Below are 15,883 nucleotides of genomic sequence, written 5' to 3' on the forward strand. Positions count from 1 at the left end.
CTAGCCTTGGACCTTTATATACTGTCAGTAATTGGCAGAACATACCATTCATCCCCTGACATACCCAACAAATATGTAAGCACTTCTGGTATGCCACTCACTGTCAACAATCAATAAATGTCTTGGGAAATGTGACTTCATTCTGTTGGAGTCTCCAGTTCCATTTGAAGAACAGCATTTTAATTTGCTCTGCCAAATAATCTCTCACTAGAATCATGTGCCATACGTAAAACTGGTACTCACTTTCACAACTTGTTGTCATTTAATTTACCTTATGTATCATGGTTGAGGGACATTTAGGAAAATTTTGTCCTCTTGATCTCTCCTCTTTCCTAAGCTATCTACCTGTCCCCATAGGGAAGGAAATAACTCCCATCTTCTTTCTGGAATCATTGCAAATTTTTGCCTGCCTGCTCACACCCAGATACCTACTGCAGATACCTACTAGCTCCATGTGTGATAAACAAGGGAAGATGCTAATTCCAGTCATCAGAACAAAGCCCAACAACACTGGAACTTCTGCTGTACAATGCCAATAGTGTTGAGATATAGAAGCCTTGGTTTAAATCTCACATCTCTATATTCTCTCTTTATTGGTGTCTAATTCCAAATACTTCTTTTTTTTCTTAACTAAACCCTTTATCCAATCATTCCATTACCAGACATGATGTCAAAAAGAAAGGAAGGAAGGAAGGGAGAAATGAGAAAGAAAGAAAGAAAGAAAGAAAGAAAGAAAGAAAGAAAGAAAGAAAGAAAGAAAGAAAGAAAGAAAGAAAGAAAGAAAGAAAGAAAGAAAGAAAGAAAGAAGAAAGATGGAAGGAAGGAAGGAAGGAAGGAAGGAAGGAAGGAAGGAAGGAAGGAAGGAAGGAAGGAAGAAATGGAGGTGTCTCTGCTTTTGTTTGTATGGTTGCTTCTTAGGATATTTCTGCTCATATTGGTTGTCTATGTTTTACATCAATCACCATTTTATGAATCTGGCAGAATACAAAATTGGATTACTTTTTACTGTGACAACTAAAAAATCTAAGCTGCAAGGGAGTACAAACCCAAAAGGATCATTCCTTATACTCCTCGCTAAAATTTCCCATCAAAGAAATGTGGGACATCCAGTCGTTTCCTGAATGCTCTCACCTGGGAATTCCATAAAACTGCTGATTTCCCTTCCTGTGATCTTTCCTTTGTAGACATTTTTCCTTCAGTTGACAGTATTTCCTACTACTTTTGGACTGGGGTATGTGATCCCTCTGCTGTGATTCATCCCTTACAAGGAGTTTAAGGAAAATATGCCCACTACAATTGTTCTGTAGCTTAATTTTCACTACTTGTCTACCATTCTTGAAATTCACAACTCTAAACTCTAATGCACAAAATCCCTAGAATACACACTTTGCTTTTCTAACACCCTCTTTCTTGTCACAATACTCCTGACCTATTGAAAAACTTTTCTAGCTCTATTGCATTATTTCTAGTACCTTTCCATTCAGGTTTCTGAATACAGATGCATAATGGCAGAAAAAAACCTCTTTTATTCTGTGCACCCCTCTTTCCAGATGAAGTAGAGCCTGGCACATAATTTGAATTCTGTCAATATTTCCCCAGTAAAGAAATGCATTGAAACAAAAAGGTGTTCAAGTGTTGGTGTGCCAGTACAAGTTATAAGATAATTCTATATATTATCACAATGTTCTCATTCCATTCAACCTTGAGTCTCAAATGTTTTTAAGTAGTGAGTCTTAAATCTCACATTTTGAGTATAGTTGTCAGTTTATGAACACCTTGTTCCAGATCTACAAGTTATCTTATACCTGATAAATTATCGACCCTTTATGGATATGTAAAGGGTATGGATATCCATACCCTCTATGGATAGGGATATGTAAACGCCTAACTGATGTTCTTCCCTCCTTCAGAAAGCCTTCAAAGACAAGGAACATAATGGAGCAATGAGTAGATTTTAACAAACTGTAACTATTAGAATTCCTTTCCCTTGTCTGTAGGATTTACCCACCCTTGACTAACCCAGAGCACAGGCAGTCCTCAGAACAGACTTAGGATGTCCCATATTGAAAACTTCAAACCCTTGACAGAAGCCCTGATCCTTCCACAGCAGGACACTTAATATCATGGGCATAGCCTCATGCCAAGGCTGACCTTGATGGCAGGGTTATCTTCCTTGGAATTGGCCATGTTGTGGATGGAGACCTTTAGCTCCGGTGTCCTCAGACTCAGACTTTCTGCAGTGACTTTTGTCATGGAGATGAGACAGTGAGTCATTCTTTCTGCTGGTAGAAATTGAGTCTGAAGACACTTTTTTCTGATGTATGCTCTAATGTTAGAGTTCTGGAAGGCACATAAGGAAAAGACACTTTGGTAAGAACCCAACACAATAGTAAGCTTGCAACTCCCAAACTGTCCCTTGCTTTTTTCCACTACAAATTGTGGCACCACCAATCAAACCCCAACCTTCATGAATTTCTCTTTCCCCTTTATACTTACAACTGTTCTTTCTAGTATTTCGTTCAAATGGCATCAGTTCATTTGACACAAAATGTCAAAATACCTCCTTGAACTATCTCCTCAATCCTTCAGCCTGCAAACTCTTCCAAAGTAAGAAGTTTTATTGCCTTCATAGGGATGATCTCTCCAAATTAACTTCAACTAATTCTTACTTGCTTTATATATAGCCATTAGAATGACAACACTCTGAGAGCAAGAAAGTACTCCACAATTTTCCTCCTGTATCTTCAGAGTGTAAGATAGTTCCCTTTCAAAAACATTCTAAACTATTTGTGAGTTAAGCGACTGAAATCAATTTCCTCACTCTCAATATATGCCAACAAATACATCCGGACTTCTATTAAATTATAGATGATACAATACCACATCTTTTTTCTAAATTATCCTTTCCTTGGTTCATTAGACACCCGAGTCCATTTCTAATTTCTGATTAATCTGGAAACTCTCTCTTCCATTCCATTCATCCTTGAAGTACTCAGGCCACACCTCCTCTCCCTGGAGCTTGTCTCACAACCTCCAAAAGAGGTAACATCTCTCCTTGCCTTTCCCCTCCACCTCCATTCTACATAGAGTGTGATTTCCAGATGAAAGTTCTGAAATACCTGTGATTTGTGTTGAGGTGTGAGGGCCTGGTCATGAGGAGTGCAAGGCACAGGTAGAAAGGGCATTTTCTCTGATGCACATAAGAGAACAAAGGCTCCCATTATATGAAGGAAGAGCCCTCATGTTCATGAAACATATTGTCACCTAGATTTTCAATGGAGTCATAATACCTCAAAAAAAGGAGTAATTCACAAGCAAGAACATAGAGATATATTAGAAGCAAAGAATCATTTTTATTGAGAATAAGGAATTTGCCCAACTGTGGGGTGTTAGGCTTGTTGCCACAGTCAGATGACAGAATCCAGAGTAAAGGAATAAACACCAACATTTAGAAAACAGTCAGATGATACCACACGGCCTTGAGGCACAGGATGCCATTCTAGAAATGTTGCTTGGAGGTGTGAGCCTCTGTGAAGCATGCAATTTCCTGGATATAGAAAATGTGAGGTATGAATCCTTGATTCAGCCTTCCATTAGATGTCTCTTATTTAGAGGACAATGTGGTGATGTTCTAACAGCAAGAAGAATAACATCTTCTATAGCAAAATGGCCGGTAACCATAGCAGCCGGAGCCATACCCACAGTAGGAGCCATATCCACAGCCATATCCACAGCCATACCGGGAGCCATATCCACAGCCATAGCCCATACCACAGCCACAGCCATAGCCAGGTCCATAACTACAGCCATAATAGGGGCGATAGCCACAGCCATAGCCATAGCCACAACCATAGCCATAGCGATAGCCAGGTCCATAACTATATCCATAATAGGGGCCATAGCCACAGCCATAGCCATAGCCACAGCCATAGCCACAGCCATAGCCACAGGAGTTGCCGTAGTTGCAACACATCTTGTTAAGAGAAGAGAATTCACGTGGGTTGTGAGAGGATGTGGTGAACTGTGTGTCTTCTACTAGCCTTGGACCTTTATATACTGTCAGTAATTGGCAGAACATACCATTCATCCCCTGACATACCCAACAAATATGTAAGCACTTCTGGTATGCCACTCACTGTCAACAATCAATAAAAGTCTTGGGAAATGTGACTTCATTCTGTTGGAGTCTCCAGTTCCATTTGAAGAACAGCATTTTAATTTGCTCTGCCAAATAATCTCTCACTAGAATCATGTGGCATACGTAAAACTGGTACCCACCTTCACAACTTGTTGTCATTTAATTTACCTTATGTATCATGGTTGAGGGACATTTAGGAAAATTTTGTCCTCTTGATCTCTCCTCTTTCCTAAGCTATCTACCCGTCCCCATAGGGAAGGAAATAACTCCCATCTCCTTTCTGGAATCATTGCAAATTTTTGCCTGCCTGCTCACACCCAGATACCTACTGCAGATACCTACTAGCTCCAAGGGTGATAAACGTGGGAAGATGCTAATTCCAGTCATCAGAACAAAGCCCAACAACACTGGAACTTCTGCTGTACAATGCCAATAGTGTTGAGATATAGAAGCCTTGGTTTAAATCTCACATCTCTATATTCTCTCTTTATTGGTGTCTAAAACCAAATACTTCCTTTTTTTCTTACCTAAACCCTTATCCAATCATTCTATTACCAGACATGATGTCAAAAAGAAAGGAAGGATGAAGGAAGGAAGGAAGGAAGGAAGGAAGGAAGGAAGGAAGGAAGGAAATGAGGGAGGGAGGAAGAGAAAGAAAGAAAGAAAGAAAGAAAGAAAGAAAGAAAGAAAGAAAGAAAGAAAGAAAGAAAGAAAGATAGATAGGAAGGAAGGAAGGAAGGAAGGAAGGAAGGAAGGAAGGAAGGAAGGAAGGAAAGAAGGAAGGGAGAAATGAAGGTGTCTCTGCTTTTTGTTTGTATAGTTGTTTCTTGGGATATTTCTGCTCATCTTGGTTGTCTACACTTTACATCAATCACCATTTTATGAATCCAAAATTTGCATTACTTTTTTCTGTGACAACTATAAAATCCAAACTGGAAGGGGGTATATACTCAGGAATCATTCCTTCTCCTCCTCGCTAAAATTTCCCATTAAAGAAATGTGGGACATCCAGTCTTTTCCTGAATGCTTTCAACAGGGAATTTCATAAACCTGCTGATTTCCTTTCCTGTAATCTTTCCTTAGTAGACATTTTTCTTTCAATTGACAGTATTTCCTACTACTTTTGGACTGGGGTATGTGATCCCTCTGCTGTGATTCATCCCTTACAAGGAGTTTAAGGAAAATTTGCCCACTACAATTGTTCTGTAGCTTAATTTTCGCTACTTGTCTACCATTCTTGAAATTCACAACTATAAGCTCTAATGAACAAAATCCCTAGAATACACACTTTGCTTTTCTAACACCCTCTTTCTTGTCACAATACTCCTGACCTATTGAAAAAGTTTTCTAGCTCTATTGCATTATTTCTAGTACCTTTCCATTCAGGTTTCTGAATACAGATGCATAATGGCAGAAAAAAAAAAGTCTCTTATTCTGTGCACCCTTCTTTCCAGAGAAAGTACAGCCTCGCACATAATTTGAATTCCGTCAGTATTTGTCCAATTAAAAAATGCATTAGAACAAAGCCGTGTTCAAATGTTGGTGTGCCATTTAGAAGTTATAAAATAATTCAATATATTATCGCAATATTCTCATTCCATTCAACCCGAAAATCTCCAATATTCTTGGACTAAGAGTCTCAAATTTCACACTTTAAAGATAGTTGTGTGGGGGTTGCTGGATGGCTAGTTGATTAACTGTCCAACCTCAGCTCAGGTGATGATCTTACAGTTTGTGAGTTTGAGCCCCGTGTAATGCTCTGTGCTGACAGCCTGGAGACTGAAGCCTGATTCCGATTCTGTGTCTATTTCTCACTCTGCCCTCCCCCACGCTGACAGTCTGTCTCTCAAAAAAATAAATAAATAAATGAAAACAATTGAAATATATGAATAAATATAAATAAAGTTGTCTGTTTGTGAACACATTGTTCCATATGTTCTCTATGCCTTATAAATAACCAGAACTTCACTAGATATGTAAATTATAATATACATGCCTAATTGATGATATTCTTCCCTCCTTCAGAAAGCCTTCAAAGACAAGGAACATAACAGAACAATGAATAGATTTTCATCAAACTGTAATTATTAGAATTCTTTTCCCTGTTTGTACGATGTACCCATCCTAGACTAACTCAGAGAACACTCAGTCATCACATCAGATTTAGAATATCCCATGTGTGATAATTCCATCCCTTGAGAGAAGACTTAATTCTTCATCAGCAGGACACTTAATATATGGGGCATAGCCTCCATCCAGGGCTGACCTCGATGGCAAGGCCATCCTCCATGGAATCTGACAGGGTTTAGAGTCTCCTGGCTCTAGGATCCTCACACTCAGACTTTGTGCACTCACCTTTGCCATGCATATGAGTCAGTGATTGGTTTTTCACTGCTGGTTGAATTTGAGTCTGAAATACATTTTCTATTGTAGGATCTAAAGGTGAGAGTTCTGGAATGGCACCTGAGGAAAGGACACTGAAGTCAGACCCCAACAAACGGAAGATTCTCAAACTCAGAAAGGACTGGGCTTCTCATCCCATTCTTGTATACGCACCAGGGAAGACACTAAAGGATACCATTAAAGCCCTACTCCTTTCTCTTTTCAACTGAAAATTGTGGCACCATTGATCATACCCAACACATAATGAATTTCTCTTCCCCTTTCTGCTTGGTACTGCCCTTTCTGGCCATTCTTTCCACTTGATCAGTTCGTTTGACACCAAACATCAAAGTACCACCCCGAACTATCTCTCCAATATTTAATGAACCTTCATTCTCTTCCCCAGGAAGCTGTTTTATTCTCTCCAAGCAAATTATGTGTCTAAATTTGTCATAATTAATTTGTAACATATTTATTAACACCAACAAAATGTAAAAACACCCTGAGAGTAGGAAATTCATCTGCAATTTTTCTACTATGTATTCAGTGTGTCGGATGGTTCTCTTTCAAACACATTCAAGAGTATTTGTCAATTAAGTGACTTAAATCAATTTCTTCAAACTCAATTTATGCCAACATATATATTAGCAAATCCATCTAATTCAGATGATATGATACCATGCTTTTATTCTAACGTACCCTTTCCTTGCTTCTTCACACTTCAGCTCAGGCAGTTTCCAATTTCTCATGAATACCAGAAACTCTCTCTTCCATCACATTCATCCTTTAGGCCACACCCCCTTCCCCTTGGGCTTCTGTCATAACCTCCCAGGAGGTGCCATCCCTCCTCATCCTCGTCTTTTCCCTCCAGTTCCATTCTCCCTACAGTGTGATTTCCAGGGCACAGTTCTGGAATACTGTGTGATTGTGTTGGAGTGTTAGGGATGTGAGATTTAGGTGGAGAAGACATCATATCGATGCATGTAAGAGAAGGAATGCTTGTATGATATCCAGAAAGAGACCCAGGTACATGGAATATATTGTCAGCCCAATTTTCAAGACAGGCCAGATCACCTCAAGAAATGAGGCTTTCTCAAGAGAGAACAGAGACATTTGATAGAAGGAATGAAACATTTTTATTGAGAATAAGGGATTTGCCCAAATGTGGGATGTTCGAATCCTTGCCACAGTCACAACACAGAATCCATATTAAGAGAGTAAGACCAACACTTCATGGAAAACTGTTAGATGATACTCCACAGCCTCAATTCGCAAGCTGCCATCTTACAAATGTTACTGGAGGTCAAATCTTCTATGACACATGCAATGATCCCGATATATAAATCTTGGGGTATAGATCCTTGAATGAGTCTTCTCTTAAGGCGTGTCTTTTCAGAAGCAAGTGGGGCTTGGACAGTGATGTTCTACCAGCAAGAGGAATAACATCTTCTATAGAAAAATGGCCGGTAGCCACAGCAGTTAGAGCCATAGCCATAGCCACAGCCATATCCACAGCCAGAGCCACAGCAGGAGCCATAGCCACAGTCATACCCTGAGCCATAGCCACAGCCATAACGCAGGCCATAACCACAGCCATGATAGGGACCGTATCCACAGCCATAGCCATATCCACAGCCATAGCCACAGGAGTTGCCGTAGTTGCAACACATCTTGCCAAGAGAAGAGAATTCACGTGGGTTGTGAGAGGATGTGGTGAAGTGCGTGTCTTCTACTTGCTTTGGACCCTTATATACTGTCAGTAATTAGCAGAGCATGTCACTCATGCCCTGACTTACCCAACAAATATGTAAGCAACTGTGCTGTGCCAGTCACTGTCAACAATCAACAATGTCTTGGGCAACGTGAGCTCATTATTAAGGAGACTCCAGTTTTAATAAAAACAGCATTTTATTTCATTCTGCCAAAAAAACATTTCTCAGTAGAATCATGGACTCTAAGTAGAACCAAAATCCATGTTCACAATCTCCAATCATTTAACAAGAAGGCTGAGGGATTTTAAGGAAATATTTCTCCTTCTTGATCTCTCCACACTTGTAAAACATCTACCTCTGTCCAAAAGGAAAGAAAAATTCATCTTCTTTCTGGAATCATTGCAATATCTTACCAGGCTTCTTGCACCCAGATACCTGCTACAGATATCTACTGGCTCTGTGTGGTAAAAGCTAGGGATGATGCCCATTTCACGACACAGAAAAGTCCTCAATGCCATTGAAATTCCTCATGTCAAATGGCAAATGTGCTGAGATCGAGAAACCTACCTTTGTAGCCTCACATCTATAAATTAGATTCTCTCTTTACTCGTGTCTATGTCCAAAGATTCCCCTTCTTCTTAACTAAACTGAAAGTCCAACCCTTTCATCACCAGACATACAGTGGCGGGGGGTGGGGAATGTTGTTTATTTGTTTGTGATGCTTTTGCTTACCTTCATTGTCCAGGTCACTATGTTCATATCCAGGCAGAATCCAAATTTAAACTACTTTTCACTGTAACAACTATGAAATCCTAGTTGGAAACGAGTACAAATTCAGGTATCATTTCTTCTACTCCACACTCAAATTTCAACACCAAGAAATGAGTGTCATCCAGTCCTTTATTGAATGACTTCCACAGGCATTTTAATAAAACTGCTGATTTCCTTTTCGGAGAAGTTTCATTATTACATATGTTTCCTTTGGTTGAGAATATTTCCTACTGTTTTTTTTCTAATATTGCTCATGGGTTATCTGATCACTCCACTATGTGTCATCCCTAACAACAAATTCAACACATATATCCCCTTACAAATGTTCTTTACCTTTAATTTTCCTACTTTTCCATCATTATTGAAATTCAAAACCATAAATTCTAATGCACGAGTTCCCTGAAATAGACATGATACTTTTTAAACACCCACTCTCTGGTCACAATACCCACGAACTAATGAAAAACACTTCCTATCTTTATTGCTTTATTTCTATACACTTCCATTAAGAGCTTGGGACACTGATGTTTAATGGCAGAAAAAAATCTTTTCTTCTGTGTGTCCTTGAATCATCGGTTAGCTCTAAGCATAGCGCCTGGCACATAATCTCAACTCAATATTTCTGCCAATAAAAAACAGACACACTAAAACAAAACCATGTTCAAACGTTGGTATCACTTAGAATCTATAAGAATGTGAATATATGTCATAATGTTCTCAATTCATTCAAGCCGAAAGTCCCAAATGTTCCATTGCTAAAACAGTCACAAATTTCACCTTTTGAAGATATCTGTTAGTGTTCAAAGTCATTTCTACAGATATACAAGTTATCTCATATGCCTAATAAATAATAAACTCTTTACTAGAAATAGAAAGTATGAGATACGTGCCTAATAAATACTATTCTGCCCTGTTATAGGTAGTGTTCAATGAAAAGGAACCTAATGAAACCATAAGTTCTATGTTCAACAAACTGTAATGATTGGAATTGACTTCCCCTGTGTATACAATTTTCTCACCTCTGATTTATCCAGAGCACAGTCAGTCCCCAGAAATGACTTACAGATGTCCCATCTGTGAGAATTTCCAGCTCTTGAAAGAACATCTCTTTCCTCGTCAGTAAGACACATTATATCCTGGGTGTAGTTTCCCTCCAGGACTGACCTTGATGGCAGAGCCATCTTCCTTGGAACTGGCCAAGTTGTGGAGTCTCCAGAACCAAGGGTTCTCAGACCCAGACTTTGTGCAGTGACCCTTGTCATGGAGATGAGACAGTGAGTCTTTTATTCTGCTGGTTGAAATTGTGTCTGAAAGACAATTTTTTTATAGGATCTAAATGTTAGAGGTCTGGAAAGGCACATGAGAGAAACACACTGAAATCAGAATCCAACAAATTAGAACGCATTCAAACTCAGAAAATCAACTGGAAATATTAATTTCATTTTATATCTGCTCCATTTAAGACACTAGCCATTGTCTTTTTGCTCTAAAACTCGTGGTACCACTGATCATACCCAAAACCTTATGTATTTCTCTTTCTACTTTACATTTACAACTGTCCTTTCTAGTATTTCTGGAAACTGACATGAGTTCATGTGACAGAACATGTCAAAACACATCCTTGAACTAACTCTTCAATACTTCAGTCTTCTCAAGGATGCTGTTTTATTCACACCATAGGAATTATCTCTCTAAATTTATCTGAATTAATTCTTCTTTTTGTGTTATTAACCTACTAGAATGAAACCACTCTGACAGCAAGAAATTCACCTATAATTTTTCTACTGAGCCTTCAGGGTGTGTGACAGTTCCCTTTCAAAAACATTCAAAACGATTTGGAAATTAATTGACTTAAATCAATTTCCTGAAACTCAGTATATGCCAACAAATGTATTTGCACTTCCATCAAAATGCAGATCATACAATATCACGTTTTTCTTTTGCTTCTCATTTCCTTAGTTTCTTACATCTCAACAGAGGCAGCTCCCAATTTCTCATTAATCCCAAAAATTCTCTCTTCAACCCCATTCATCCTTGAAGCACTCAGGCCATACTTCCTCCCCCTTGAGCTTGTGTCACAACTTCCCGAAGAGGTGTCCTAACTCTTCCTCTTACACCTCCAGCCTTCAGCTCCATTTTAGATACGGTGTTACCTCAAGGACATAGTTCTTACACAGTGTTATTTATGTTGCAGTATTATGGATACAAGAAATAGGAGAAGACATTATCTCCGATGCACATAAGAGAAGAAAGGCTTATATTATATCTAGGAAGAGACCCAGGTTCCTGGAATATATTGTTGCCCGAGTTTCAAGAGATGCCATACACCTCAAAAAGGAGTCATTCATTAGCAAGAACACAGAGATTAGTTAGAAAAAAAATGAAACATTTTTATTGAGAATAAGGGATTTGCCTCAATGTGGGATTTTAGATATGTTGCCACAGTCTCAACACAGAACCCAGAATAGAAGTAAAGACTAACATTTGGAAAATAGTCAGAGGATACCACATAGCCTTTAGCCACAGGATGCCTTCATACAAATGCAAACTAGAGGTCACAATTACCGGAAGTATGCAATTCATTGGATATAGAAATCTTGGGGTATAAATCAGTGAATCAGCCCTCCCTTAAAGCGTGCCATTTCAGAAGCAAATGTGTCTTGGACAGTGATGTTCTAGCAGCAAGAAGAATAACATCTTCTATACCAAAATGGCCAGTAGCCACAGCAACCAGAGCCATAGCCACAGTCACAGCCATATCTGGTGCCATAGCCGCAGCAGGAGCCGTATCCACAGCCATATCCACAGCCATAGCCAGGTCCATAACTACAGCCATAATAGGGCCCATAGCCACAGTCATAGCCATAGCCACAGCCATAGCCACAGGAGTTGCCGTAGTTGCAACACATCTTGGAAGAGATTTCACGTGGGTTGCAAGAGGATGTAGTGAACTGTGTGTCTTCTACTAGCCTTGGACCTTTATATACTGTCAGTAATTGGCAGAACATACCACTCATCCCCTGACATACCCAACAAATATGTAAGCACTTCTGGTATGCCACTCACTGTCAACAATCAATAAATGTCTTGGGAAATGTGACTTCATTCTGTTGGAGTCTCCAGTTATATTTAAAGAACAACATTTTAATTTGCTCTGCCAAAGAATTCTCACACTAGAATCATGGGCCATATGTAAAACTGGTACCCACCTTCACAACTTACTGTCATTTAATTTACCTTATGTATCATCGTTGAGGGACATTTAGAAAAATTTTGTCCTCTTGATATCTCGGGATTCCTAAGCTACCTGTCCCCATAGGGAAGGAAATAACTCCCATCATCTTTCTGGAATCATTGCAAATTTTTACCTGCCTTCTCACACCCAGATACCTACTGCAGATACCTACTAGCTCTATGTGTGATAAACGAGGGAAGATGCTAATTCCAGTCATCAGAACAAAGCCCAACAACACTGGAACTTCTGCTGTACAATGCCAATAGTGTTGAGATCTAGAAACCTTGGTTTGTAACCTCACATCTCTATATTCTCTCTTTATTGGTGTCTAATTCCAAATTCTTCCTTTTTTTTCTCAACTAAACCCATTATTCAATCATTCCATTGCCAGACATAAAGTCAAAAGGAAAACAAGGAAGGAAGGAAGGAAGGAAGGAAGGAAGGAAGGAAGGAAGGAAGGAAGGAATTAGAAAGAATGAAAGAAAGAAAGAGACAAAGAAAGAGAGAGTAGAGAGAAAGAAAGAAAGAGAGAAGAAAGAAAAGAAAGAAAGAAAGAAAGAAAGAAAGAAAGAAAGAAAGAAAGAAAGAAAGAAAGAAAGAAAGAAAGAAAGCTGTCTCTGTTTTTTGTTTGTATGGTTGTTTCTTGGGATGTTTCTGCTCATCTTTGTTGTCTACTCTTTACATCAATCACCATTTTATGAATCTGGCAGAATCCAAAATTTGCATTACTTTTTACTGTGACAACTCTAAAATCCAAGCTGCAAGGGAGTACAAACTCAGGAAGATCATTTCTTCTACTCCACGCTAAAATTTCCCATCAAAGAAATGTGTGATATCCAGTCTTTTACTGAACACTTTCACCTGGGAATTTCATAAAACTGCTGATTTCCTTTCCTGTGATCTTTCCTTTGTAGACATTTTTTCTTCAGTTGACAGTATTTCCTACGACTTTTAGACTACTCTATCTGATCACTCTGCTCTAATTCATCCCTTACCAGAAGTTTAAGGAAAATATACCCACTACAATTGTTCTCTGGCTTAATTTTCTCTACTTTTCTACCATTCTTGAAATTCACAGCTATAAACTCTAATGCACAAAATCCCTAGAATACACACTTTGCTTTTCTAACACCCCCTTTCTTGTCACAATACTCCTGAACTAATGGAAAAGTTTTCCAGCTTTCTTGCAGTATTTCTAGTAACTTTCCATTCAGGTTTCTGAATACAGATCCATAATGGCAGAAACATAATCTCCTCTTCTGTGCACCCTTCTTTCCAGATGAAGTAGAGCCTGGCACATAATTTGAATTCAGTCAATATTTCTCCAGTAAAGAAATGCATTAAAACAAAATCGTGTTCAAATGTTGGTGTGCCATTAGACGTTATAAGATAATTCAATATATGATCACCATGTTCTCATTCCATTCTACTCTTTCCGTCCTGAAAGTCTCAAAAGTTTTTAACTAGTGAGACTCAAATATCACATTTTGAGGATACTTGTCAGTTTATGAACACCTTGTCACAGACGTGCAAGTTAGCTTATATACCTAAAAAATTTTCGACCCTTTATGGATATGTAAATTGTGATATACATGCCTATCTGATGATGTTCTTCCCTCCTTCAGAAAGCCTTCAAAGACAAGGAAAATAATGGAACAATGAGTCAATTTTTAACAAACTGTAATTATTGGAATTCCTTCCCCTGTCTATAGGATTTACCCACCCTTGACTAACCCAGAGCACAGGCAGTCCTCAGAACAGACTTAGAGTGTTCCATATTGAAAACTTCCAACCTGTGACAGAAGCCCTGATCCTTCCACAGCAGGACACTTAGTATCCTGGGCATAGCCTCATGCCAGGGCTGATCTTGATGGCAGGGTTATTTTCCTTAGAATTGGCCATGTTGTGGATGGAGTCTTTTAGCTCCAGTGTCCTCAGACTCAGCCTCTCTTCAGTGACTTTCGTCATGGAGATGATACAGTGAGTCATTCTTTCTGCTGGTAGAAATTGAGTCTGAAGACACTTTTTTCTGATGTGCACTCTAACTGTTAGAGTTCTGGAAGGCACATGAGGAAAAGACACTTTGGTAAGAACCCAACACAATACTAAGCTCGCAACTCCCAAACTATCCCTTGCTCTTTTCTACTACAAATTGTGGCACCACCAATCATACCCCAACCTTCATGAATTTCTCTTTCCCCTTTATACTTACAACTGTTCTTTCTAGTATTTCTTTCAAATGGCATCAGTTCATTCGACACAAAATGTAAAAATACCTCCTTGAACTATCTCCTCGATTCTTCAGCCTGCAATCTCTTCCCCAGTAAGATGTTTTATTGCCTCCATAGGGATGATCTCGCCAAATTAATTTCAACTAATTCCTACTTATTTTTAAATATCGCCATTAGAATGTCAACACTCTGAGAGCAAGAAAGTACTCCACAATTTTCCTCCTGTATCTTCAGAGTGTAGGATAGTTCCCTTTCAAAAACATTCTAAACTATTTGTGAGTTAAGTGACTGAAATCAATTTCCTCACTCTCAATATATGCTAACAAATACATTCAGACTTCCATTAAATTACAGATGATATAATACCACATCTTTCTTCTAAATTTTCCTTTCCTTAGTTCATTAGACATCCAAGTCCATTTCTAATTTCTCATTAATCTGGAAACTCTCTCTTCCATTCCATTAATCCTTGAAGTACTCAGGCCACACTTCTTCTCCCTGGAGCTTGACTCACAACCTCCTAAAGAGATAACATCCCTCCTTGTCTTTCCCTTCCACCTCCATTTTACACAGAGTGTGATTTCCAGATGAAAGTTTTGAAATATCTGTGATTTGTGTTGGTGTGTGAGGTCCTGGGCATGAGGGGTGCAAGGCACAGGTAGAAAAGGCATTTTCTCTGATGCACATAAGAGAACAAAGGCTCCCATTATATGAAGGAAGAGCCCTCATGTTCATGAAACATATTGTCACCTAGGTTTTCAAGAGAAGTCATAATACCTCAAAAAAAGGAGTAATTCACAAGCAAGAACATAGAGATATATTAGAAGCAAAGAATCATTTTTATTGAGAATAAGGAATTTGCCCAACTGTGGGGTGTTAGGCTTGTTGCCACAGTCAGATGACAGAATCCAGAGTAAAGGAATAAACACCAACATTTAGAAAACAGTCAGATGATACCACACGGCCTTGAGGCACAGGATGCCATTCTAGAAATGTTGCTTGGAGGTGTGAGCCTCTGTGAAGCATGCATTTTCTTGGATATAGAAAATGTGAGGTATGAATCTTTGATTCAGCCCTCTCATTAGATGTCTCTTATTTAGAGGACAATGGGGTGATGTTCTAGCAGCAAGAAGAATAACATCTTCTATAGCAAAATGGACGGTAACCATAGCAGCTGTAGCCATAGCCACAACCACAGCCATATCTGGGGCCGTAGCCACAGCAGGAGCCATATCCACAACCAGAGCCACAGCCATACCGGGAGCCATATCCACATCCATAGCCAGGTCCATAACTCCAGCTGTAATAGGGGCCATAGCCACAGCCGTAGCCATAGCCACAGCCATAGCCACAGGAGTTGCCGTAGTTGCAACACATCTTGTCAAGAGAAGAGAATTCACGTGGGTTGTGAGAG

At 39.2% G+C, this 15,883-nt stretch overlaps 4 protein-coding genes across 4 annotated transcripts; all 4 read right to left on the minus strand.

Moving 5' to 3' along the window:
* Positions 1–3,329: 3,329 nt before the first annotated feature.
* On the minus strand, positions 3,330–4,011 carry LOC131511493 (keratin-associated protein 6-2-like). The gene has a single exon (XM_058729142.1). It carries the CDS (start codon positions 3,971–3,973, stop codon positions 3,632–3,634), a length of 342 nt encoding a protein of 113 aa, XP_058585125.1. The 5' UTR covers positions 3,974–4,011; the 3' UTR covers positions 3,330–3,631.
* Positions 4,012–7,854: 3,843 nt separating this feature from the next.
* LOC131511494 (keratin-associated protein 6-2-like) lies at positions 7,855–8,227 on the minus strand. Its single transcript, XM_058729143.1, has one exon. The coding sequence runs from the start codon at positions 8,188–8,190 to the stop codon at positions 7,945–7,947; it is 246 nt and encodes an 81-aa protein (XP_058585126.1). The 5' UTR covers positions 8,191–8,227; the 3' UTR covers positions 7,855–7,944.
* Positions 8,228–11,425: 3,198 nt separating this feature from the next.
* Positions 11,426–11,932, minus strand: LOC131511495 (keratin-associated protein 21-1-like). Its single transcript, XM_058729144.1, has one exon. It carries the CDS (start codon positions 11,910–11,912, stop codon positions 11,679–11,681), a length of 234 nt encoding a protein of 77 aa, XP_058585127.1. The 5' UTR covers positions 11,913–11,932; the 3' UTR covers positions 11,426–11,678.
* A 3,353-nt stretch (positions 11,933–15,285) lies between these two features.
* On the minus strand, positions 15,286–15,883 carry LOC131511497 (keratin-associated protein 6-2-like). The gene has a single exon (XM_058729145.1). The coding sequence runs from the start codon at positions 15,844–15,846 to the stop codon at positions 15,589–15,591; it is 258 nt and encodes an 85-aa protein (XP_058585128.1). The 5' UTR covers positions 15,847–15,883; the 3' UTR covers positions 15,286–15,588.

This window comes from Neofelis nebulosa, chromosome 5, assembly GCF_028018385.1.
Source record: "Neofelis nebulosa isolate mNeoNeb1 chromosome 5, mNeoNeb1.pri, whole genome shotgun sequence".
NCBI classification, from domain to species: Eukaryota; Metazoa; Chordata; class Mammalia; order Carnivora; family Felidae; genus Neofelis; species Neofelis nebulosa.

Bases quoted from the DNA above. Each gene is read 5' to 3' on its own strand.
- LOC131511497 (XM_058729145.1), bottom strand. From the start codon at position 15,846: ATGTGTTGCAACTACGGCAACTCCTGTGGCTATGGCTGTGGCTATGGC.
- LOC131511495 (XM_058729144.1), bottom strand. From the start codon at position 11,912: ATGTGTTGCAACTACGGCAACTCCTGTGGCTATGGCTGTGGCTATGGC.
- LOC131511494 (XM_058729143.1), bottom strand. From the start codon at position 8,190: ATGTGTTGCAACTACGGCAACTCCTGTGGCTATGGCTGTGGATATGGC.
- LOC131511493 (XM_058729142.1), bottom strand. From the start codon at position 3,973: ATGTGTTGCAACTACGGCAACTCCTGTGGCTATGGCTGTGGCTATGGC.